A 24,974-nucleotide genomic window follows, 5' to 3' on the forward strand; every position below is an offset into this window, starting at 1 on the left:
AAGGTATCATTGTATTGTATTCTTAGCCGGCGTTCAACCGGGCCTAAAGGTTGGATGGGACACAAATAGTGTCCCGTGTAGATTTAAACACAAAGGTGACTCAAGCAAGAGAAAAAAAATGGAACTCCATGAATAATGCCTCAAAGATAATTTTACAGTTCGTCGTGGTCAAGGGGCTCGTCATCGTCCTCGGGAGGAGAAGCAGAGCCGTAGAGCTTGCTGGTGATGGGGTAAGCAACACCGGAAAGCTGCTCCTTCTGCTCCTCGAAGTCCTCCATGGTCGCGGTGGCGGCGTTGTCCTCGAGCCAGTCGTTGACCTCCTTCACGGCATCGAGGATAGACTGCTTGTCATCCTCGTCGATCTGGCCACCCAGACCATTCTCATCGTTGACCTGGTTCTTCAGGCTGAAGGCGTAGTTCTCGAGGCCGTTACGGGCCTCAATCTTGCCCTTGATGGCCTTATCCTCCTCAGCATACTGCTCGGCCTCCTGGACCATGCGGTCGATCTCCTCCTGGGATAGACGACCCTTGTCGTTGGTGATGGTGATGGACTCAGCCTTGCCAGTGCCCTTATCGGAGGCGCTGACCTTGAGGATTCCATTGGCATCGAGGTCGAAGGCGACCTCGATCTGGGGAACGCCACGGGGCGCGGGGGGAATGTTGGTCAACTCGAACTTGCCGAGCATGTTGTTATCCTTGGTCATCGAGCGCTCACCCTCAAACACCTGGATCAGGACGGTAGGCTGGTTATCAGCGGCGGTCGAGAAAATCTGCGACTTGCGGGTAGGGATAACAGTGTTGCGGGGAATAAGCTTGGTCATCACACCGCCAGTGGTCTCGATACCGAGAGTAAGAGGGTTGACATCCATAAGAACCATATCGACCATGGAGTCATCACCGGAAAGAATACCACCCTGAACGGCGGCACCGAAGGCAACGGCCTCATCAGGGTTGATACCCTTGCTAGCCTTCTTTCCAGCGAAGAACTCCTCGAGAAGAGCCTGGACCTTAGGGATACGGGTAGAACCACCAACAAGAACGATATCATCAACCTCGGACTTCTTGACCTTAGCGTCCTTCAGAACCTGCTCAACAGGCTTGAGGGTCTTCTTGAACAGATCCATGTTGATCTCCTCGAACTTGGCGCGGGTCAGGGTCTCGGAGAAATCCTCGCCATTGTGGAAAGCCTCGATTTCAATGCGGGTAGACATCTGAGAAGAAAGAGTACGCTTGGCCTTCTCAACCTCGCGCTTCAATTTACCCATAGCCTTGAGATCCTTCTTGACATCGGTGTTGTTCTTCTTGTTGTACTGCTTGACGAAGTACTCCATGACACGGTGGTCGAAATCCTCACCACCAAGGTGAGTGTCACCAGCGGTAGCCAGAACCTCGAAGACACCGTTGTCGATAGACAGAAGAGACACATCGAAGGTACCACCACCGAGATCGTAAACAATGACCTGGCGCTCATCACCAGTCTTATCAAGACCGTAGGCGATAGCGGCGGCGGTAGGCTCGTTGACAACGCGGAGGACATTGAGACCGGCGATGGTACCGGCATCCTTGGTGGCCTGGCGCTGGGCGTCATTGAAGTAGGCGGGAACGGTAACAACGGCGTGGGTGACAGTCTTGCCCAAGAAGCTCTCGGCAATCTCCTTCATCTTACCGAGGATCATGGCGGAAATCTCCTCGGGGGTGAAGGTCTTGGCGGACTGGTTAACGTCGACCTTGACTTGGGGCTTGCCATCCTTCTTGACGACCTTGAAGGGGTAGTTCTTGATGTCCTTCTGGATATCCTTGTCATCAAACTTGCGGCCGATCATACGCCTGCGGTGCGTTAGTGCTGGATTCTTGCGGTGATAGGTGTAGTAGAAGCTTACTTAATATCGAAGATGGTGCGCTCGGGGTTAGCGGCGTACTGGTTCTTGGCGGCGTCACCAACAAGGCGCTCCTCATCGGTGAAGGCAACGTAAGACGGGGTAATACGGTTTCCTTGGTCGTTGACAAGAATCTCGACCTTGCCGTTCTGCATCACACCAACACAACTGTATTCCAAGTCAGCAACCTGTCCCATAAAACATGAATGGGTCTCAAACTAAGAAAACGTACGAGTAAGTGGTTCCCAGATCAATACCAATAACATTGCCATAGCTCTCTGGGGAGTTGTCCTCCTGGGCATTGGCAGTGTTTCCAAAGAACGCCAGAGGCGCGACGAGGACGAAAAGGAGGTAGAAGATGGTAGTCCAGGCGAAAGGCTTGGACGCGCCATCGCGTGCGGATAGGCGAGCCATTGTGAAAGGTGTATGTATAAGTGGATCGAACTCCTTTTTTTAACACAAAGCCAGAGAAGCTCTTGTTATGAAAGCTTCGCGCGTGCCGATCTAAACAGCTGCGCGGACGAGTAAACACAAGACGTGTTCGACTCTATGAACCCTTATGTTAGTCGACGATGTGCGGGAAAGGGACCCGGGGCGAAGTGAGGAAATGGGAGAATGGATTGGAGAAGAATCGAAGAGAGAGGACTTCTTGTACACGGATGCGGCCCAGCGGCCATGCTGGCCTTTTCCCAGTTCAGGTCACTTCTCGTGCGCTGATTGGCTGGCATCTGTCTGATAATGGCTGACTCAGAAATCACCCTGCAGCCACACCGCCTTCTTCACCAGGAAGTTGCTCCCCAAAATAGCCTAGTGGCAGGGGTATATCCACGGACTACTCAGGGCTTCCACCAATCAACGACTGCCAAATGATCGAACTTGCTAGAAGGGGCCAAGTGTTCGCCCCCTTCAGGCTCTCGCGATCTACTCCGTCTAAAGTTTACCCGGTTGACTCATGTCTTGGTTATTGACCACGTGTTGCTACATCCCGCTCATATCTTGAAACAGCCTAAGTTGACGGATCATGACAAGTGGCATCTCGATCCAGCACGGGTATACTGAGGACTTACAAAGTACGGAGTAGATTTGGGGGATCTCCGGGTAGGGCGTGGCACAGGGCACCGTGCCCTGTGCCATTTAGTGTACAGCTTATGAGTTTAACTCTAATAGCACTACGGAGTACTCCGTACTCTCACACAATTCAAAAACTTATTCAATCATTGATGTTAGAATTCTATCTCAAATAATATGTGAAATCATATTTAGCGAGCACTGACTGCTGAGCTCAGTGAATGAAGTATTATTTATGCGTGAGAGGGAAAGATATATATAGTTTATAACGGGACGGCTGAGGAAGCAAGATACATAACTTGCGATTAACAAAAAATCAAGGCAAATTACCAATGAGATGATTTTGAATTGACAAAGCTCATTCTAATAAACCAGCAGCCACTGTTGAGCCTCCGGCGCGCAGGACAATCCTGGTCGGTGCCTCCAGAGGAACAGCTTGGTCCATTTCCACAACAACACGCACTACCACGCCTGGACCCACGACTTTAGGGCGTTTCTTGATAGCTACCCCTGACGCTTTGTCTAGAGAGGCAACCAGCTTGCTGATGCGACCTGGCACATGTAGACGTCCACGGTGCACATCCACCTGCATAGGCATCAGGTGTTCAAAGGCCAGAATCTTGGCGGTGAAAGAAGTGATGGTAGGAATGGGAGACGAAGGACGGCAGACAACATCACCGGAACGGAGGTGAATAGGGTCAATATTGGCGATGTGCAAAACAACATTTTGACCTGCTACCGCCCAGTCACATGGTTCGTTGTCCACCTCCAGACTGCGCACCGTTGCTGTTTCACCACTGGGCATGGTCAGGATTTGGTCGCCTATCTGCAAGCTACCTGCGTCGATCCGGCCAGAGATGGAAAGTGGATTCTGCACACCACCTCGGAAGACATCGCCAATCGTCATACGCAATGGTTTTTCAAGGGCATGGGTATATGGCTCCGAGGTTTCAAGTTCTTCAATCAATGTACGACCAGTGTACCAGGATGCACGAGGATCGTCGGTCTGCCGAGAAATGTTGTCACCCAAAACTCCTGAGCACGGCACAAACGAAATATTGGTGTCCTGGAAGCCAGCAGTTGTTAAGAATGCAGATATCTGCTGCTCAATTTCCTCGAACCGTTCATGATCCCATTGTACTGTATCCATCTTGTTCACAGCCACCACAATTTTTTGAACACCCATGCTGCGAACCAGAAGAGCGTGCTCCTTTGTCTGGCCCTTCAACCCTGACTCAAAATTACCTACACTGGAATCAATGACCAGAACAGCAAAGTCTGCCTGACTGGCACCAGCAATCATGTTCGGGACAAAGTCACGGTGACCTGGTGCATCAACAATCGTAAAGGCTGTCTTGTCGGTCTCGAATTTATTGGTGGCGATATCTATCGTCACGCCTCGTGCTCTTTCCTCCGATCCTTGGTCGAGGACCCAGGCTAGCGCGAATGAGCCCTTGCCAATCTTCTCGGCCTCTCGCCGATACCTATCGAGAGTCCTTTGGTCGATGGCACCTTGATCTGCTAACAACCGTCCCATGAGAGTGCTCTTTCCAGCATCAACATGACCTATGTTTTATGTGTCAGTCAAGGTCCGCATCGCATCTTCTCGCGGGAGGAGATCGACTCACCAATAACCACAAAGTTTGCTGATCGCTTGCGGGTGGACTTCTTGTACTCCGACAATACATCAAGATTCTTGCTCTTCACGCTCACTTTGTCTTCTACTGACAAATCTTTCATACCACCTGCCAGATCAGACTGGCCTTTCTTCACCGTTGCCGATTTCGATGCGGCTGATTTCGACTTCATACCTACATATTATTAGGCAATTGCCTTTAAACCTTCCTGCGGATCGCCAAACCTTTCGCTGTGTTTTGTGCGTTGAGAACGACATCGTCGGGGCTCGGTGCTGCAAAGTCAAAAGGTTCAGCATGATCCTGTCCATAGATCCTCAGCAGGTCTGAGCTGTTGGAGTGTAAGTGGCTGGGCTCAGCCGCTGTCGGGCCCGTTGCCGAGCCGACGATAGTGCTGGCAAATGTCGAGGGCGAGGCTCGAATGGTAGGCACTGTTTGCTCGGGTTCTGGTTCTTCTTTCGCTTCAAGCACAACCTTTTGCATCGATTCAGAAACCTCAGACACTGATGGCTTTCTAACCTCAGATGTGGGCTGCTTCAGTGTCGGATGCGAGGAGGAGCTTGGGTTGGCCAAGCGGCGCAAAGACCCAGTACCCTCTGAAGCTTTTGGTGTAGACCTCCCGCTAGCCGCAAGTCTGTCACGAAGGGAGCGTGAAGTGCCCGTTTGATCAAGCGAGGATGTTTTTGGTTGCTCGCATTTGGGAGTTGATGGAGTCGAAGCCTCCGGTAGAGACGGTACTTTCTCGCCCTCTTTCTTCTTCCGGGCTGCAGCGAGGGCGGCCAATTTGGAAAGTTTTCCACCACTCTCCGGTGCACCGCCTAACAGCCCCAAACGTGGGTAGAGTGGCTCAATCAGGATATCCGCTTTCCGATGAGACGGGACGTTGAGCCAGGGACAATCGCGAAAGAAATCGGCAGCCGAGAAGTGTGCCGTAGAAGGAGGAGCGGGATATGCTGGCACTGGAAGACCTGTTAGAACGTTGTTCAATCTTCAATAGCATCAGTTTCGAGCCTCTAGAAATTACATCGGATGGATTGTACCAAGTGTACACACATTTTCATTTGCAAGCAACCGCAGCACCCATGATCTGGGCGAGCAGAATATCTTGTGCCCCAGACCCCGAGCCCAGCGACACTTTAGGACAACAATTCTCCCATAAACACTGCTTACCTGGTTGAATCTTCGATTTCTGAGGCTTCGTGGCTTCCTTCTCTCTTTTACCTGCACGTAGAACTTCGGTTAGCTGAATTTCACAACAAACACGAAATTCCACGAATGCCATGCGGTGTGGCGTATCTGTGCAAATTGAACATACCCCTCAAATAGTTGACTGACTTCTCGATGTCATTGTAGTAGTGCCATAGCGCGTCTTCAACTTCTTGTTTCGTGGCGGTCACTGACGGTTGCCCCGCACCGAGCTGTTGCAAAACAGCGGTAGTACACTGTTGCAGAAACTCCTGTTCCTCAGGATCTTCTAGCGCATCATCATCATCATAGAGATCATCATCGTCATAATCGACATCCTTAATACGGTGTCGAGACATTACGGCGTCAGGGCGATGAGCGAGGGGTAGGTGACGGAGAGACCCTGGACGAACCAGTTATTTACGTAGGCCGAGCATTGCTCATTGAGCCGACCGCCTTTTCCACCGCCTACTCATTTCGAATATCACATTGTCATCCTGTCAACTACAACCTTCCTTGGAACAATAGGTGAGGAGAGTACAACAAATATGGCCCCCCTTAGGCTCTAAACAGGAACCGTGGCTTTTATCACGGTCTACTGGTAAATTACGCTGTCTTTCATCCAACGCATGCCTTCAATTGGCCCGAGAGCTGATTTCCAACTTGAAAACAGCATAGATTTGACAGAAATCACAACCTTGATGCCAAATACTTGAAGCCCAGAATAGCATATCCATTTGCATATTCATCTTCCACTATCTAGCTCCTTGTACAAATCACCCTCTAGCTTTGTGATCTCCAGTGCAGCCAGATAACAGGCAGGACACTTATGACCACCAGCGCAGACAGAAGCCCAGCACAATTTGTAATCCCCACAGTTTCAAACATGGCAGGGAACCAGAAAGGTCCGATGAAACACCATGTCTGGCGAATGAAGCCCAAGAAAATTGACGCAGTGGCGGCGTTATTCGAATGAACGTGCATGATATCTGAAGGAGTTGAATTGTTAGCTCCCGTTTCAGCAACCAAGATAACCTCACACAAACTTACAGTTAATCAAAAAGTTGGAAACCAATTGGTTCCCGAATCCTGCAATACCAATGCCAATGATCGGAGATACCTTGTAGTGCATGGGCAGTGTGTTTCCTAATAGGACACAGAAGACAACCAACCCAACAATCATGGAGACAAAACCCAAGTAACTTGCAACGAGGTAATTCTTGGGATTCACGGCATGCCGTTGCTTTTCCGCTGTTTTTCTGTTCATCAAGCTGAGGACCACAGCGTTGAACAACTCACCAAGGATGGTGCCAACGATGATACCCAGGAACTGGATACCGGTTTGCTCGGGGCCAAGCTCAAAGCGAGTGGCAAACAGTTGAGGGATCTCTACAGTCAGCATTGCAGCTGAGAGACAGAAGATCATACTGTGTGAAAGCACGGGCAGCAGCACGGTCATTTGCTTCCCCATTGAGAAGGGCCGAATAACTTCGGATATGAAGAAAGGTGTGGGATCAATTCGCGAGAATGTGATCAAGTTCATGAAGCCCGACTTGCTGGTTGTCTTCTCCTGCCGGATATATCTCGTCTCGGGGCTGAATAAGAAGTATAAGAGAAATTGCGCGCCACTTATGAGGGTAAAGATCCAATAGATCCACTGCCATCCAAGTCGCTCCGCAACAAATCCCATGACGAATGGACCGGTCAAAGGGCCAAGCGTGACAAAAACACTGAGAATGATGCGTCAGTACCCCATACACTGCATAAACATTTGCAAATAGATTGTCAAGGGATAGAATTCAGGGAAGACTTACGACCAGGTTCCTAACGCGATACCACGTTCGTGCTCTGCAAAAGTTTCCATCACAACAGGAGGCCCAAGAGCAATGGGAGCACCCAGCATGAGAGAACCTAGGATACGGCAAACCAACATGGGTGCGTAACTTTGGCTCTCTGCGCACCCAACATTACAGACCGCCGTGAACAGCGTGGAGATAAGCCACACAGGCCGGCGACCATATCTGGTGGATAGTGGGACTAGAAAGAAGGGCGTAAGGCCCGTACACAAAATCTTTGGGTTGGTTAGCTTCTCGTGACTCGGTGTTGACGGGAATGTTGAATGACTAACATGAATTGAGGTCAAGTAGCTAACGTCCTGAATCTCGATACCAAACTTCTCGGCGAGGGTAGCATAGACGGGAATGATCCCAGCACCAACGAAGTTGGTCACAAGGGCATGGAATGAGATGAGACCCAGGTTGATATTTCTCTGGAATGACCAATTAGTTTTGAGTCCAAGTTTGCTCTGATGAGCAATTTTACCTTGTACTTTGGCCAGTTGACCGGGTGGTTAGGATCATCACCTATGACGGTCGGTGCATTCTTTTTATTCGAATGCTCCATAGGAGGAGATGCATGTTCAACATGGTCGTTCATTGTACTGAAGGCAGCCTCTTCATCTTTCGACTGATAATGATTTGCATCAGCTGGCGGGACAGCCATTTTGTGAAAAGAAGATAGTCAACGGGGACTTCAAAAAAGATGTCCGCTCAATATAGAGAACCATACCTGGCATCTATAAGCCCCGGAATTAGACTTTCACTTTTGTGGGGTGAGAGCTTGGGGAAATTGGTGATATCCAGGTGGGCCTGGCGGGATAACTAGATTTACCGCATCGCCGTCGAAATAGGAGCACTACACACAACCAGCGCTCGCAGCCGAGATGATCAATGGCGGCGAAATTCATGAAATCCCGCTTAGGGCCGGTGGCTTTCACTTAAATTGGAATCTAGCCTGGTACTCGTTTCCAACTACATCTGCAATTCACTTCAATTCCGTCAACTTCTTCTGATCAATAATGTCTGTTGCCTGGGAACGTTTGATCCGATTCATCGCCACAGATGGGCGCACATTGCTTGGTGAACCGGTAATGCCATCGGCGGACTTTGACCTTGGAGATACTACAGAAGAAACCAAGCTGCAAGCCAAAGTGATTACGGGCTCAGATATCTATAACACTACTGGCGAAACCCGTGTCACTGATGAAATTGTGACTGTGTCGAGGCTCCTCGGCCCTTTGACTCCGCAAGATATCCCCATCCTGCGTTGCGTTGGACTTAACTACCTCACACACAGTAAGCATGCGATATTCCTGTGACACAGAAGCCAAGGCTCACCACTCAAATAGTCCGCGAGACTGGACGTTCGACTCCACCCACACCGTCTATTTTCTTCAAGCCAAATACGACGGTCACTGACCACAACGTGAATGTGAAGATCCCTAAGATCGCTCAAGATGAGCAGGCAGATTATGAAGGAGAGTTGGTAAGTTTTCTCCAAAGCTCTCTCTAAAATTTATGACAATTGCTGATTACATATATACAATCTTTAGTGCCTCGTGATAGGTAAAGATGCTAAGGATATCAGCAAGGAGGATGCACTCAGTTACGTAGCTGCCTATACCGTGGGAAATGATGTCTCGTCTCGTAGACTACAGATCGACCGCACTATTGCTGGCCCAGTTCCGCAGTGGGGATTCTCCAAGGGGTTCGATACATTCGCACCTTTGGGCCCCTGCCTTGTACGAAGGGATCTTATCAAGGATCCAAGTGAGCTGCGCCTACAGACTAAGATTGACGGAGAGCTTCGCCAAGATACTCTCGTTTCCGACTTGGTATTCGATTGTGCCGCTCTTGTCTCCTATCTATCGACGGGAACCACCTTGCAGAAAGGCAGTATTATCATGACAGGAACTCCGGGAGGTACGTCAATATCTTTGATTTACGGTTATGAAGGCCCGATGTTGACACTACCTAGGAGTCGGAAATGGCCTCAAACCTCCTCAGTTTATTAGACCTGGAACCCAGATGAACATCAGCGTGTCGCAGATTGGTACTTTGAGGAACGGCGTTGACTTTGTTTGAGTCGCAGGGTCCAACATGTGCTCAGCGCGATTAGACTACTAAAGAAGCAAATGTTGTTATTTTATAACCTTTCTGACTCTACATCGTAAATTGAGCATGACTTGTTCATGTGATAAAATACGGTGCTGTGGATCATTAATATTAACAGGGAAGCATTTGCTTTACTTGTAAGATTCTGTATTTGTATGTGAGCACTCGTCCTGATTTGGGTATGAATCTAACTATAAATCCATGGAGTCCAATATGACAAAATCCAGAGAAAGGTAGGTTGATTTGTTGAGGATGGGAGGGTTACGCTATACCTGGACTACCTCGCCAGACAATCCAGGGAAAGAATCACAAAATTCTCGACTCTTCAATTGTAAGTCTACTAGGGACCATTTGAAAAAAGATGAAATATGTTTGAGGTTCATAAATTGACGAAACGAACAGTCGCAAATTCGCCATGGACTGCCTTTATCAAGTTTGCCATATATCAATAGTACCTAAATACCATTTCCCCCACAATTTACTTAGTGACTAGCGCATGAGCTGGGCCTGGAAACACGGGATGCCCACTCATCAATTTGTATTGAAATATTGCATGGATTGCCCAATCCTGGATGTGGTCTCCATGTGGGACCGTCGGCCGAACTAGATATCGCGCGGCATTATGCGGAAAATGTAGAGCGGCTGCGCGACAACTGAGCCTGTATAGTTCTCTGCGGTAATGCGCGATATCTGTTTTGTAATAAGAATGCTTCGGTAAGAGGAAGTCTTCATCACCCGAGGTCCCTGTTTATAATGTTTATCTCCGCTTTAATGCCGACATAGCTTCACTTTCTTTGCATATATGACCTTGGATTACTCATGCCATTGTAGTCTCACGTATTCGTCTTTCTCTTCCAGCAACTCTTTTTCACTCTATCTCATTAGTCAGTTGCCTGAGTGCAATAATGGAGACAACCGACGTTCTCATTGTCGGAGCAGGGCCCAGCGGCCTCGTCCTTGGAGCTCTGTTGGGTCGTATGGGAATCAAGGTCAGTTTATCGACGTCCAGTGTAGCTAAAGAGGCTAACTACTATTCTTAGGTTGTTGTTCTTGAAAAAGATCAAGAAGTTTGCGAGGACCCTCGCGGAATTGTCGTGAATGGCGATGCGGTTCGAATTTCATACCAGGTCGGGATTGGGGAGGGATTGACCAAAAGAATTGGAAGTGGTGAGTTTGAATATAACTTGCGAATATAATTAAGCCTCTGACACCAATCGCTGTCTCAGATATCGGTGCGCTGAATTTCCACGCTGGAAACTTCCGTGAACGTCCGTTCATGGCTTTTGACTTGCGGCCTGACTGGGCGGAACAATCTCTCTCACAGAATATTACCCAGTTTCAACCAAACTATGGTCAGTTTTATGTGTTTCATTGACGGCAGGATCTTATGCTTCAGTATCATCATTCGCTGACATCTGCAGAACGCGAAATTCGAGCACTCCTCAAGACTATTCCAGCTTGCGATCTTCGTGTGGGCTGCGAGGTTCTCAGCCGCGTAGAGAACGAAGATCATACAATCATTGAATATCGCACTGCAGACGGCACACTTCAGTCTATTCGAACTTCTTGGCTCGTAGGGGCCGATGGAAAGCGTGGGATTGTGAGAAAACGATTTCTTGAGCCAGAAGGAGTCAAACAAGTGGATGCCGTGTAAGTTAGATGATATTTTATCGCAGGCTTGATACTGAGTTCTAACCCCGAGACAAAGCTGGCCATATGTTGGGACCTGGATCGCAGTCAACCTCGAGGTGGACCTGCCCACTCCCAAGACGCACCCTGACTTCCCTCTGTGGGAATTAGGATATACACCAGAGCAAGTGCACAGCAAATTCTGGCCTAATGGATTCCAGTGAGTTCATTCGTTGACAGCCAGTCTGCTCCTGTTTGTGCTAATCAATAAAAGCTTCTGTAATGACACAAATCGACCAGCAGTCAGTGGAAGATTTGGCCCTAAAGGTGCCCGGTTTTGGAGGTAAGCATCTTTTTGTAACGCGAGTGTAGATTATTATGACATGTCTGATCTGTTACTAGACACGAATTCTCCATCGGAAACGAGAAGGAGCCAGAAGATTGCGAGCAAGACTTTTGGAACCAGTTCGGACCTTGGATGGACCTCCCCGGTTCTCAGTTCTCGTCAAAATTGAACGGAATCACAGTCGCATACCCAAGGAACTGCATAAAAGTCATCCGCTGCCGTCCATTCAGGTATGGCTACACATCATCCCAGGTAGCCTTTGGGTTGACAACGAAAGCCCAATTTACTAATTGAATTATTCGATAATATCTAGATTCGCGACAAAAGTTGTAAACCGATGGTACTGCCGCCAAACCATGCTGATCGGTGACGCGGCGCACGTCTTCCCTCCATTCGGTGGCCAGGGCATTGCAACTGGCATCCGAGATGCTCAAGGCCTTGGCTGGCGACTATGTATGATGATCCGTCTCGGTGTAACGGGTGCGTCTCGCGAACGAGTTTTGCAAGGCTGGAGTCAGGAACGTCGCCATGCTTGGGAAGCCGCTACAATATCTACCAAACTCAATGGCTCTATTGCAAATATGGGCTTCGGGTGGCGTGAAAGCATCTACAGGCTTTGTATGCGTCTGCTTTGGTGGCTACCAGGTGGCGCCAAAATTCGCACCCGTCGAGCGTTCAAGGATAAGTTGATCTACAACTCTACCACATGCCCTGATGGTTTCTTTTTGCAGGCTGCAGGTGGTGGGCAGAAGATTGCACAAGTTTGGATGCAGCAAGGGAAAGATCTGCCCCAATTGTCTGATGAAATCCTACTGAACGACAGATCTCACATTGCTGTTCTGGTGTTGGCTAAGAAAGTATCGGACTTTGAACCTGCCTCGGTGGATGCCGCGGTTGAAGAGTTGAAGATGCCATGCGATTTATTGACTCCAGAAAACATTACCTACGTTAACTTGACGGGAGGGGGCCTGGCGAGCAAAAATGGAGTGACAGCATGGAAAACTTGTTCAACGGACGTTTTGGAACAAGCCAATATTACCCCGGTCCTTGCCTACAACAAAGATGCCCTTCAGAACCGGGTGCCATCTTCGGCAAAGTACATCATCTTGCGTCCTGACTTCTTCATTCACTCAGTTGCATCCGATCTGAGCGGACTCAAGGGCAACCTGCAACATGTTAAAGACTATTTCGGGGTCTAAAAATCTGCATCTTTTCGCATTTCGAACCTGTATAGGTTCTTTCATTTGTTCAAGAAGGGGATATTTTGTAAAATTCTGCTTTACTTTATCTCTATTGCATTTTTTTCTTCAACGTATTGAGAACAGACCTTTTCAAGTAGGCCCAAGTTAACTCGTCTAGAGATCCCAAATATGTCATGCCATGATGATTTTGGACAACATTACCATGTTTTCACTGAAAATAGGAGGTAAAAAACGTAGAATACTGGTTAGTTACCATATAGAACATTACCAATCAAGTTAGACCAGACCGAGATATTGGGTGGCGACGATGGGGGCCAGCGGGAGAACTTGTTATGCCGCCGAGCGCGAAGACTTGTCTACCCCATATTTCGGTGAGTCGATGGGGAACCCTAGTTGTTTGTGAGGCTATTCCAAAGTCCTTTCTTTCGCATTATGTTGTACTGGGAAGCTTGGAAAGTCAGGGTTGTACGTGCAAAATCCCAACGCAGCTAGCGTGAATATGCGGGCCATCGAATATCTACAGCATCTTGTTTGCGACGATCAACTTTCACCCTGGATTCCCAAAGTATTTTGTTTCTTTGTTTTCGAATGTAGACATCTTACACATCATCCATCTTTCTGATATACTTCAATAAAATTTGCCAGTTTGTTGTGGTCGCATGAGCTTCTTACACGCAAGACAATATATAGTAGGAACTTTTGGTGAACCAATATGGGCAAGGCAACATCTCAATGGTACCTGATTGGTATACTAAAGAAAGTATATATGTTGTCACTTCAGAACAATATATCAAAATAATTCATAACCAAATAGGCAGCATAAACTCATTTTCCGTTGAAGAAAGTCATCACTTCTCACTGTGCAACACCCGTGGAGGGTCTGATCGGACCCCAAATGTACATCGAAGCTGCGCCTTCACTCTGGAATCTCCCTGTGGGATTTTTCTCATTCACCACGTCACCATCAGCGTAGTGCTCAATGCTATACCCACTAGGATCTTGCCAGTAGTCGAAGATCTGGGATCCGAGAATGTGCCGTCCAACACCCCATACCAGCTTGTGGCCTTTGCTGAGTAGGTATTCGTGTCCAAGTAGCTGGGTGTCAAAGTCTTCCACCTCGAAAGAGCAATGGTGGACACGGTAGTTTACTGGGTAAGTTGAAGGGACCCGGTTGAGGAAGAGTGTGTGGTGGTCGGTGTAAATTGAGCCGTGATCAAGATGCATGAACGTCAAAGTATCAATCTCTTGCCCATTGATCTCTTCATACAAAATATCAGACGGGACGAAGTTGAAATTGCTGGTATAAAAGTCGATGTCCTCGTCAAACATCTTGGTCATGTAGCCATAGTGCCCAAGCTTATGTATCATGGCAGGTCCGAGTTTGAATCGCTGGAATTCTCCTGTCAAGCAAAGACGTGTTAGTTGATATTTACACGTTTGATTGTAGTAAAGTGAGAAACGAACCTTTCCTCTCTTTCTTCAAAGTTGTATTGTACCCTCCTTTATGAACCTCGGTATAGCTGACTGGAGCTTGAGGCTTGGGTCGATCCTGCTGGCCCCAAATAACGTGGATAGCAGCGCCAGAAGGCGATGGAATAGTAACGATTTTGCCACCACCAGGCCTTTTGTGGTCTTGAGTAGGAAATGCTCCTGGGAGAGCGGCACTTTTTGTGAAGTCGGCTTCAGTTTTGGCGATGAAAGCAGCGCCTTTGAACCCTTCATCGTTGGCATTGCCAGGGAGTGCGACGTAGGAAATGGTATCTTGACCCCAACCACGATAGCAAATGGCCGACTCGGTCTTTTCAACGATCTCAAAGCCGAAATCGACTGCAAATGTGTTGAATTTCTCTAGATCAGGATGCGAAAACAACACATGACTGAGTCTTTCGAGTTGGATTTTCTCGGGGTTGTTCGAGACGGGAGGGATGCGACCAGGAGGCATTTTTGAACGAATTTTAGAATGATATTGGCATCAAGATACACCTTTGGCGCATTTATATTTTGATATGGGAGAATGAGATCGGGTTGTTTTCACCGCGCCGCTCGCCGATGCGGAACATCTTGTTCAGCCGACGACAATCGCAATTTGTCAACGATGCTACCCTTTCCGTCTTAGTTATTATAAGCACATACCATATTCGATTTCAAATCCGGAGGTGTTCCGCTATCAGGTACCTCGCACTGTGAACTCTCAAAAATGACCCAAATCAAGAAGCGCAAAAGAGCCGAGAATGCATGTTGTCTCTGTAGAGCCAGAAAAATACGTTGCCATCGAGTGCAAGAAGATGTGGCGTGCACTGCTTGCTCAATCCGGGGGTTTCAATGTGTGAGAGCGTTCAAGTCTATAAGGAGGTACGTCTCGACCAACACTGGGATTACCTCTTGGAATGCTAAAATCGGCTCTTTAGGGGAAAGCCATGGGAAACAACCTCAAATACCAATGATTCTGGATCAGGCAATCATAGCTTATATTCTTCCGAAACCCCCTCCACCTCTAGTGAAGATTATGTATCTCCAAGGGTTGATTTGGAGATCGACTGGGGGACGCCAAAAATAGATTGTGAGATTGTCCTCCCACCACGATAGACCCTCTGCTTAGATTATGCCCTTCTGAGATTATTGACGCATTCGACCCAGGTGTCCAGCGGTTGTCTACTATGCAATCTCCATCCAACCCCGAAAGATCTCTCAATCCAACAAACATCCACAGTGCGAAGAAGAACACAGTGATCATTATACGGGGAAACAACAAACTTGGAGCAGATGAACTTGCCTATTTGACACAAAAGAGCGCTTTCATAATACCACCGCGCCCCTTTCGATTCACGCTTGTTCGAGCCTACATTAACAATATTCATCCTCGTGTGCCATTCGTCGATATCAAGAAATTACTGCACGCCATATCAAAAGAAGATCCGAGCCAACATATTAGCATTTTACTGCTTCAAGCAATATTATTTGCCGGATCTGCCTCCATCAGCGCCGCGGAGCTATCTGCAACAGGCTCTATAAACAAAGCCACTGCTTGTGGTGAATTCTTTGCCCGAGCTCGCAGTTTGTTTGACTTGGATTACGAGAAAGACCGCTTGACGGTCATCAAGTCGCTTGTGCTATTATCCTTTTGGAAAGTCAAGGGAACAGAGAAAGATCCACGACACTGGATGGGTATAGCCGTGTCCCTTGCTTATACAACGGGCTTGCATCGCTTCCCGGATCGCCGAATCTCGGTGGCAAGCCAGCGAGACCATATACGAACCTGGTGGAGCTTGTTTTGCTGTGACAGAATGTTGTCGCTGAGTGCCAAACGGGCTGGCATCATCGATGATGATGCTTTCGAGACCCCAATCTTGACACTGACTGATTTTGAATTTTCAACCTATTCCCCCAGAGAAATCTACGGGTTAGGCACATCAGAAGTATTCCAGGATCTGGAAATTCAAAAACGTCTCGCTTTAATATTCATCGAGAATGTGAAGCTCAGTCTTTGTATTGGCCGGGTTATCACTGCCCTAGAATTTCCGAGAGGAGTTTCGTCTGATTCATTGAGTGACATTTCTGGCGTGAGTCCTTCGCCAGATGGCATCAGCGTGCTCGCCAGATTTTATTGCATACAAGAACTGGAAAGCTGGGTTGCCAGCCTTCCTGCTACCATAACAGAACTTCCGCTGTTTTACTCGCTTTCGAGTGAGGCGAACAAAATATTCCGCTCGCATTATTGTGCGTTGAGAACACTGCAACTTGCAGCCTCGACTCTTATTTACCAATCACTGGAAAACAATTAGTTGGATTGGACTGTGAGATGTTATCACTCTAGCATTGATCACTTCTTTCGCTCAATCGTGGAATATTCCAATTGGGTGTGTTTGGAAAGTAACAAAAGCTCGTTATGCATAATATAATTTATTCGAACACTATTGATAACTCAAAAGAAATGTAACATCAACCTTTTCGGAATCGCTTCTGTAAGGATTGAAAGCCTTTCTAGAGAGCCCGATGAGGGAGACTAGCTTGCTAATATCAACAAAAGACCAGCTTCGTGCTGGCAGAGCTTGAAGCGAATCTATATGTAAATGAAATTAGCCTGAGCCTTCGGACTCGATAAGATTCTGGATTGATGATGAGAACAGCAGTTTGTGTAATATTTGTGCATACCTCTGAGGACACGTGCGATTGGCCACCACGGGGTAAAGCTTTCCAGAGATAGTCTCAACTTCTCAAGACTAATAGCTGCCGGGGAGCTGAAACTTGAACCGGACTCGTCCAGCCCGGACATACCATAAAGCCTCAGTCCACAGTAAGCATGCCAAAGGGCACAGCTGATGACTGGATCAGCATATGCAGAATAGCTGAATTGCCAATGATCGAACAGCGAAGCAATCTTTCGTGCAAAACCAATACTGTCTTTCCAGCTTTTCAGAGACGTCAACGTTGAATCAGATGAAATATCGGTACCCGTCACAATCTGCCTAGTGGGCTCATGTAATATAAGTCGCGCGCTAATGGTATGGTGGGTAAGCAAATCGACCAAGTAAAGATAGAGAAATAGAGAAATAAACGAACGTGTTTAACATGATATTAGTTTCCAGTCGTAACCTGTGTGCATGTTCTTGTTCCATGAGACGTTTAGTTGGACTGAAGAAACTGTCTGGTAGAATTAGGTGGAGGGAGGATAGTATGCGATTGAGGGTATCTGCTCGGGCAATCTCTTCTGGGCACAGTTTTGCATTGAGGCGCTGTTGACATTCGGAGACTGCTCGTAGCAAAGATACGGCAAACAAATGAGTGTTGAATCCATCTCCCGTATCCTGTAGATTGGGGGCCAAGATTGAACTCCAGGACTTGACTGGGTCCATTTCTGGTATCACCGGTACTATTGGTCCCACGGTATCGGCTGTGAAGTCTTGAACAGTCGTCGACACCAAGGCAGTCCCTATCATCCGACAGTCGATCCCGAAAGGGGTCACTGTTGAGACGTTGACTGTGGAGTCTAACTTCCAAATTGTCCACCACACGAACCGCCGCTCTTCCTTTTCGGGGTCGGAGAATTCGGCCAAAGAGTCTACGCTGTCGACCTCATGTAGCCGCGCAGCCAACGCGAGACTCATGGCATCTCTAACGAGTAGCCATGCCCGACGGCTGGGCGCTGACGTATAGTCGTATAATGCAAGGAGACATGCGGTTTTCACGTCGTTCAATTCCACCGGTCGATTCCGATCCATTTCCTGGCGGAATTCTTTATACGCAGCATCGAAATATTGCTGCGGCTGGTCTGAAGAGCCTGAATCAGTGTAACAGCTGATGCCAGCAAATCGAGATGAAACCGCAAACATCGAAAGTAACAGGGCGAGGGGAATCATGTTAGCAGATAGCTCGTCATAGAACAAAGTCTTCCGGAACATCGGGAAGGCGGGTTGGATATGCTCAAAATATAGGTTTAACCTGATTTTTGATTAGCCTTGTCATAACAGTGAAGTGTATGTAGGTTTCGCACAAAGTATCATTTTCCTCTGCATTCATGCTAGCAGCAGTTTGCTCCGTAATATGGCGAATGTGATTTTCCTTGGGAATTATTGAGCTTCGCGGTGATTCCTGATGAGCTGGTGCTATGGTCGGTGGAAGAAGGTTGTCAAGTGGTTGAGAATAATCATGGGCGTCCAGATTTGCCTCGGGTTGGATATTAGATGGTAGCTCAGTACCCAAGGGGTCCCATCCCTCTCCGTCAAATAATATGCCGCAGCTTTGACCTGGTGGAGAATATGGCAGAGCTGATGCATTGCCTCCTTCCACTAGGGTTTGCAGAGTATTTTCCAAGTGACCTGAACATTGAGGATTAGAGAAATCACCAAACCCATAGAAACAGCCTTGGAAATTACTTACGGACTTTATCAAGTAAGGAGCTGGTCCGAGACTGGACCGACCCCTTTGCGGGCCCCGGTCGCCTTTTGGTTTGTCCATATTGGCACTCGAGTCCACTCAGTTGACATCTTGAACAACTTGGCTGTTTCCGATCACCTGGAAAATGGTGAGTTCAGTCTCATAACAGATGTCTCGACTTTTGTTTCTCACATTTTCTCTTTAGTCTGCAACATGCATAGCATTAATATCATGTGTCAGTTTTGAAAGGGAATCCCCGTACCTCTTACAGCTACTACACACTTTCGAAACACTCTTCTGAACTTCAGTCTCGAGTGAAGATGTGTTCATAGTCAAAATCAGTTGAAGATGAATTTCCCCAACCCCCCGCGTTGGATCTAAATACTCCGAGTGGAGTATCCCCCGGATATGGCCAATTACCATTCTGTCAGTCTTTAGTGCCGGCATTTCATTTTGTACCAAGGCCGGCATATCGGAGGATGAGTTCATCCGGCATGTGTAATTCAGAATTAGTAATCCGCTTATATAAGGAAACTGTAATAACGTATTCGGTAAGCGAGCTGGACACGCAAGCGAGCTGGACACCCCACTAAACCCATTGAATTCAACTATATTTTTCTCGACGAAAATACCCTTAAATTTAATCAATTAAATTGATTTATCTAGCTAAACACCTATTGATCTTATGCCCTATTCCCCCACACCCACTGCACCTTGGTGGGGCCCGTTGACGTGGTTCTAATGCTAGCGAAGCACTTCTTGCAGTAGGGGGGGTGCTTCAGCTACTTCTATAGGCTTAGTAATCAATTGAGAAGCTTCTTGAACTGAGAGGCCTTCGTCGGCCTATATCTACTTCCGGGATCTGTTTCGCTTTTGCTTCTGCTTCTCATTTGAAGCGCGTAGTTCGCTTACTTCTTTCTCAAGTAAAGCAGTAGACTACATAGTGATTTGACAGGCCTTCAAAACCTGATTTATCGCATTGTTTAGCGGACTTAGAGGACTCCTCGACCTTGTACGAAGCAAAGCTTTAATTGACGAAGCTTGCTTTTGTAATTGCACATAGTTCGAGGGTGTTTTTGGGTCCCAATCGCTTCCTCTGCTCGGAGGGGGGTTGGGGTTCGGAGTTGAATATTGAGCTTCAAAATCACTTTATCAGGTGAAAAAGGTACTAAACCAGCTGCTTTAAAGCTATTCTTGATAGTCTCTGGTTTATAGGCCTCAATTCGTGCAAGGGGGTATGATTCAAGGAAGTCAAGTTTGTCAATATGGTTGATCCTATATCTCATTTTTGTCTCCACCAACCGACCATACGTATGTTTTAACACCGCAAAACAGCCAATATCAAGAGGCTATAAAAGGTGAGAGGAATGTGGAGGCATATAAATTGGTATAACCCTATTTTGCTCACAAATCTCATCGAATTTAGGGGTTAAATAGCTTCCATGTCCGTCAAGAATTAGAAGCCTATACCCCCCTTCGTATGTAGAGAAGTGCTAGGAATAAAGAGCTTTTCAAGCCAGCGAAGGCCTATTTTATCAGAAGTCCAACCATTAGGACTAACTTCGAATCGCTAGTCATTTAGTAGGCCTTCGAACCATGATTCCATAAAGACTTTGCCTTTAAAAATAATACACAGAGGGAGGGCCTAACCCGACGAATTTGTACACTCAATAGCAGTCACCCATTCGCGATTTCCAGGTTATAAAAGCGAGCGCCGACCGTAGTATTCACTCCTTATTATCACCTTCGCAGTAGCGATTAACCCTATTGCGAAACCAGTCTTATCAAAGTTATAAATATCATCGGGGTCGATTCCAAATTAAAGGATGGTATTTTGAACAAGTGTAAACCACTCTTGAATAATCTTCGGGTCTTCGTACTTCGCACGTTCGTAATTATAGCGTCTCGAGAATCGGGAGGAGAGGAGAGGATACTGTTGTACAAAGTTATAGGTCCATTTTTCGCCAACCGAAATCACCGGGGTAGTTCCACGTTATTGAAGTAAAAGATTCGCCATTTCTCGTATAGTAGCAGGCCGGGGGGCCGCTCCACGTAAATCCATAGAGAGAATCCATTTTTGAAGAGATTCCTCTTCAATTTCGGTCAATTTCGACGAATTAGCGCGAGAAATCGCGCGGTTTTGTACCCCACGGATACGGGTGGAGAGTGTTGACTTCGGTACATTGAATTGGCGTGCTGCCTCACGAATAGAGCGAATTTCTTGTTTTTTAATAGCCTGAATAGCTAGTAATATCCTACCCTCTTGCTCGATTGATTTTTTTGAGCTTTGAGAGCGAATTGGTGGCATAGTGGGTGGTTGAATTGATAAAGTGCTAATTTATGGACGCGTTTTGAGTGGGGTGTCCAGCTCGCTTGCGTGTCCAGCTCGCTTACCGAATACGTTACCGAGACTTGAACACTGATTGGACCCCCACATTTTACGATACCGAATAAATCGACAATATAGCTCTCTTTCTCTTCCCCTATATATAAGAATCCCGTTTCTGTATAGTTCCAGGAGTTAGATTAGGAGAATACTCAAATGTGTTCTGAGAGGACGATATTAGAATGCAATGTGCCCAAAAACGACTTGAGGGACAAAAGAAGCCACATTATCCACAACCCAAGTTCATCAAAAAATAATGTATATACATAATCCCACATCAACTAGTATTGAAATCAAGCATAAATTCCCCAGATATTCATAGGACGGTTGAAGGAGCACACGTACGATGGTCAAATCTGGCCCCAGGGACTCGAACCTGGCCCAGCCGCAATGCTCATAGAAACATGTGTATAGAATGAATCGTTCGACTGTCGCTGGATGGGCCAGAATTCATTCGTCAACCAGACTAAGAGATATGCTTTAATAACCTCATCAGAGCCAACTGTTTCAGATTGACTGACAGGCAAAAGGTGATGTCACCATGCACTAAATCCAGATCCGAGGCACAAGCCCAAATCATCAGAGTCCTACATAAGAAGAAGTGATGTGCCAGCTTCTAACAATGCATACTTCTTCTCTGTATCTCCCTATGCGACTCTCTTGGGTCTTATCAGTCCGAGTCATCACTATTCTTTCCTTGGAATACCCTCAAAATGACTGTCATCCATATCGGTCAGTAATTTGGCGGTACTCCGTTTGATTCGACGAGTCTAGCTGAAACTTGAATGAAGTTATGTTTGAATTTCGTCCAGACGTGGCAGAAGAAACTAGGGGTGATACCATTCGAGCGATGAAGTCTCTCAAAACACTAGATTGTGTAAAGGGCCACCGGCTAGTCGTTGGTGGTCCTTCGATCAACACTCCACCTGAGAGAACCAAGGGCTTTGAAGTTGTACTTCTCAGTTTGCATGAGAATATGACTTCCTATGAGGAATATCGCGACAGCAATGAGCACCAGACGTATGTAACGCTACTTCTCCCCATGCCCCTAAGGACACTAGTAACTACTTCATACTGAGCCTGTTTTTGCCTGATAGCATTACACGGACACACATTTTTCCAAATACAAAAGATATTTTACGATATGATTTTGAGGTGCCTCCAGAGGAAGAACATATGTGGAGTTTCAATGAACGTGAGAGTGGTTCTTCATGAGACAAGCCAGGCAACGGTTACCAGTCCGTGTACTCCTTATACACCCCTCCGAGGGAATACCGTTGAGTTTGTATAATTACATGATCCAAGAATAATAGTATCAATGGACCGTGATTGAACTCCAGCCTTTCAGATAAGCCAGAGGTGGAAATACATATCCAGCTCTACGACTAGTGATAAGTCTAGAACTCCGTTTTCATTTAAGCATGGAAATACGTCTCCAGGCCAAGACCCAATCTCCTTTCTAGGTCTTCTTTTTCTATAATAGAGCGATTCTAGCGTGACATCATGTATTTCGCCAGATGTTGGGCTCCTATAGAGCTTCAGGGTGAAAATACGGTCTAGATCGCCCTCTTCTATGATGATAAGATTTTATGGAAAGAAGTGGCAATGAACCTTCAAGTCTGAAACCAACTTCAAGTCTAAGTCTCGCTCTTTTGTGACGTTGAGATATCATTTATGACGTTGAGGTATCACTGAAATAGGGGGTAGAATACCTTACCGGGTCTATGGCCAATGTCAAGTCTAGATCTCGATGAATCGATCTTGGATGATATTCCATATTTTGGCTGGATATTAAGATTTTATAGGTTATTCTTTGCTAGCGTCGAGTCAAATACTCTCTCATCCTCTTTTAGCCACCAGTACCTTGATCTGCACTCATCCTCAATCAAGCCACGATGTCTCCTGTCCTATATTGGAGTTCTTCTTATCAACGTTTGGGAAAACTTCGTGACCTTTTTTAAAAATATGGTGTGGCAGATATAATTGAGTGTGAATCAGTCAGTAACCTTGAAAGATTACTTGACAAAGAAGTGGTGTTGGTAAATGGGGATCATGAATTCTCATGTGCAGCAATTCGACAGCTCACCTTCTGCAATGTGCGTTTGCCAAAAGCATATGCAGTCTGTGATGGTCCACTGAGGGAAGATCTCTTTGCCATCAAGATGTCAAGTCGTGATCTTCGAGAGCAACTGGAAGTCTGCCAGAACCTTCCCATTGTTGCTCATGATCTAGCAAAGCAGAAAAGTATGGTCACATTTACATACAAAGAATTCTGCTCAAACAGCGCATCTGCTGTCGGTGGATCCTTTTCAGATTCTGGCGTTCGTCAATACTTTGCTAAGGTGGCCAAGGGTCGTGGGGCCCAGAAGCTATCGGACGAGATTCGAATTTACGAAACCTTGCCGGATGATATCCAAGATCATTATCCGCAGCTTCTCTTCGCATCAAGGAAGCAAGGCATCATAACTATGGGAACGGAATTGAAAGATATTCCCAACCTCCGAGACCTCTTGTTGAACAATCATCTCTCCGTGGACGCTGCCACCCGGATATTATCCACAATTCTGGACTTTGAATACAACAAAGCATTTCTAAAGCATAAACAGCCTACTCCCCCACGATACATTCATGATTATCATTTTCATCGTGCCTGGCGTCGCTTAACAATTTCCACCGAGATGGAACCGGTTTTCAGTACACTCATTACTACCCCATGGTTAGAAATCAACGGGCGACGGATCTCAAATGTCCCAGGGATGCTCCACAGGCTAGAACGAGATGACGAGGTGGTCCGGCGCCTGGACCCAGGAGGTGTCTCACCCTTCATCCATGGGGACTTTCATCCCGGAAATATGTTATGCGACATAAATCACGATGATTTCTGGCTCATTGATCCCCGTGGATATCCAGTTTGTGACATATACTATGACTTGGGAAAGTTGGCCCAAAGTACTCGGAGCTGTTATGATCTTCTACATGAAGGTCGACACGAAGTAACATTCACCACAATTGGGGATTGCACGGTCATGAATTACCAATTTACATCATCATGGGCAAGGAAGCTATGGGCAGACCTGGATACTCGCCTACAGCCTATCATCCAGAACTTGTTAAACTCGACTTCAGACGAAGATGTGGATTTGCGCATTCGATTCAATGAAGCAATTCATCTATGTTCCCTCATGCCGTTCTATATCCATGCAGACGCACAGCCATCCGTTGCAATTCCCTTGTTTGCAGCTGGTGCATTGCGTTTGGCAGAGGTGATGGATCTTTTGGGAATCGGGGCCGAGGAATGTGTCTCAAACCATGCTGCTGGGCTTGAACGCCTAAATGAGCTAGGACACACAGAGTGGCAGTTTGAGGGATAGAAATAATAAAAGTGCTAGCCCTCGATAGAGAAATGCAGGTGTATTTACCGCTATTACCCAACGTTGTGGCGGGGCCGTATACAGTGCGTTTGCTATGATCTTGTGTAAACGACCCCTTCATTCAGATAGCTCAAGCTGTTGCTGGTAATATTCTGGTAAATGGTCGTTGTCTGCAAAGAGCTACGTGACATCTGCATCCTTTAGCTGATCATCTCTTTCATCTGGCTCTGTGAGATCCGTGCCATATTGATCAGCGCTCTTATCATCGAAGCTCCCTGAGCAAAGATGTTTGTCATCATTTAGGGGCAAATTGCCAGGAGCGAGCCATGCGGTGGTGACGAGGGATTCATTGAGTGGAGAGTTGGCGATGATTACTCGCGATGCTCGCGACAACAGGCAGGGAAACTTTATACGGTCACTATCCATGATTCAGCTGAAAAAAATGATAT

General features: G+C 47.0%; 11 protein-coding genes across 11 annotated transcripts; 5 read left to right on the forward strand and 6 right to left on the reverse strand.

Annotated features, from left to right (window-relative positions):
* Positions 1-152: 152 nt before the first annotated feature.
* On the reverse strand, positions 153-2,291 carry bipA (Hsp70 family ATPase KAR2; the record flags this gene model as incomplete). The annotated part of the gene is made up of 3 exons (XM_056677146.1): positions 153-1,827; positions 1,881-2,045; positions 2,110-2,291. The coding sequence occupies 3 exons, from the start codon at positions 2,289-2,291 to the stop codon at positions 153-155; spliced, it is 2,022 nt and encodes a 673-aa protein (XP_056532146.1).
* A 1,012-nt stretch (positions 2,292-3,303) lies between these two features.
* N7500_006003 (putative translation elongation factor EF-1 subunit) lies at positions 3,304-6,123 on the reverse strand (the record flags this gene model as incomplete). The annotated part of the gene is made up of 5 exons (XM_056677147.1): positions 3,304-4,511; positions 4,574-4,756; positions 4,807-5,547; positions 5,750-5,800; positions 5,895-6,123. 5 exons carry the CDS (start codon positions 6,121-6,123, stop codon positions 3,304-3,306), a joined length of 2,412 nt encoding a protein of 803 aa, XP_056532147.1.
* Positions 6,124-6,547: 424 nt separating this feature from the next.
* N7500_006004 (Translation elongation/initiation factor/Ribosomal beta-barrel) lies at positions 6,548-8,266 on the reverse strand (the record flags this gene model as incomplete). The annotated part of the gene is made up of 5 exons (XM_056677148.1): positions 6,548-6,753; positions 6,815-7,494; positions 7,579-7,835; positions 7,893-8,033; positions 8,087-8,266. 5 exons carry the CDS (start codon positions 8,264-8,266, stop codon positions 6,548-6,550), a joined length of 1,464 nt encoding a protein of 487 aa, XP_056532148.1.
* A 355-nt stretch (positions 8,267-8,621) lies between these two features.
* Positions 8,622-9,687, forward strand: N7500_006005 (fumarylacetoacetate hydrolase family protein; the record flags this gene model as incomplete). Its single annotated transcript, XM_056677149.1, has 4 exons — positions 8,622-8,898; positions 8,952-9,088; positions 9,156-9,525; positions 9,581-9,687. 4 exons carry the CDS (start codon positions 8,622-8,624, stop codon positions 9,685-9,687), a joined length of 891 nt encoding a protein of 296 aa, XP_056532149.1.
* A 935-nt stretch (positions 9,688-10,622) lies between these two features.
* N7500_006006 (putative monooxygenase) lies at positions 10,623-12,891 on the forward strand (the record flags this gene model as incomplete). The annotated part of the gene is made up of 8 exons (XM_056677150.1): positions 10,623-10,706; positions 10,758-10,884; positions 10,944-11,069; positions 11,139-11,367; positions 11,426-11,566; positions 11,621-11,689; positions 11,749-11,922; positions 12,006-12,891. 8 exons carry the CDS (start codon positions 10,623-10,625, stop codon positions 12,889-12,891), a joined length of 1,836 nt encoding a protein of 611 aa, XP_056532150.1.
* Positions 12,892-13,749: 858 nt separating this feature from the next.
* N7500_006007 (uncharacterized protein) lies at positions 13,750-14,836 on the reverse strand (the record flags this gene model as incomplete). The annotated part of the gene is made up of 2 exons (XM_056677151.1): positions 13,750-14,294; positions 14,359-14,836. The coding sequence occupies 2 exons, from the start codon at positions 14,834-14,836 to the stop codon at positions 13,750-13,752; spliced, it is 1,023 nt and encodes a 340-aa protein (XP_056532151.1).
* Positions 14,837-15,551: 715 nt separating this feature from the next.
* N7500_006008 (fungal specific transcription factor domain-containing protein) lies at positions 15,552-16,676 on the forward strand (the record flags this gene model as incomplete). Its single annotated transcript, XM_056677152.1, has 1 exon — positions 15,552-16,676. The coding sequence occupies one exon, from the start codon at positions 15,552-15,554 to the stop codon at positions 16,674-16,676; it is 1,125 nt and encodes a 374-aa protein (XP_056532152.1).
* Positions 16,677-17,390: 714 nt separating this feature from the next.
* N7500_006009 (fungal specific transcription factor domain-containing protein) lies at positions 17,391-18,293 on the reverse strand (the record flags this gene model as incomplete). Its single annotated transcript, XM_056677153.1, has 1 exon — positions 17,391-18,293. One exon carries the CDS (start codon positions 18,291-18,293, stop codon positions 17,391-17,393), a length of 903 nt encoding a protein of 300 aa, XP_056532153.1.
* A 3,574-nt stretch (positions 18,294-21,867) lies between these two features.
* N7500_006010 (uncharacterized protein) lies at positions 21,868-22,369 on the forward strand (the record flags this gene model as incomplete). The annotated part of the gene is made up of 3 exons (XM_056677154.1): positions 21,868-21,886; positions 21,967-22,174; positions 22,216-22,369. 3 exons carry the CDS (start codon positions 21,868-21,870, stop codon positions 22,367-22,369), a joined length of 381 nt encoding a protein of 126 aa, XP_056532154.1.
* A 947-nt stretch (positions 22,370-23,316) lies between these two features.
* N7500_006011 (uncharacterized protein) lies at positions 23,317-24,525 on the forward strand (the record flags this gene model as incomplete). The annotated part of the gene is made up of 1 exon (XM_056677155.1): positions 23,317-24,525. One exon carries the CDS (start codon positions 23,317-23,319, stop codon positions 24,523-24,525), a length of 1,209 nt encoding a protein of 402 aa, XP_056532155.1.
* A 180-nt stretch (positions 24,526-24,705) lies between these two features.
* On the reverse strand, positions 24,706-24,951 carry N7500_006012 (uncharacterized protein; the record flags this gene model as incomplete). The annotated part of the gene is made up of 1 exon (XM_056677156.1): positions 24,706-24,951. The coding sequence occupies one exon, from the start codon at positions 24,949-24,951 to the stop codon at positions 24,706-24,708; it is 246 nt and encodes an 81-aa protein (XP_056532156.1).
* Positions 24,952-24,974: the final 23 nt, after the last annotated feature.

The sequence above is a fragment of the Penicillium coprophilum genome (genome assembly GCF_028826855.1).
Source record: "Penicillium coprophilum strain IBT 35676 chromosome Unknown utg000004l_segment0_segment0, whole genome shotgun sequence".
Lineage (NCBI taxonomy): Eukaryota > Fungi > Ascomycota > Eurotiomycetes > Eurotiales > Aspergillaceae > Penicillium > Penicillium coprophilum.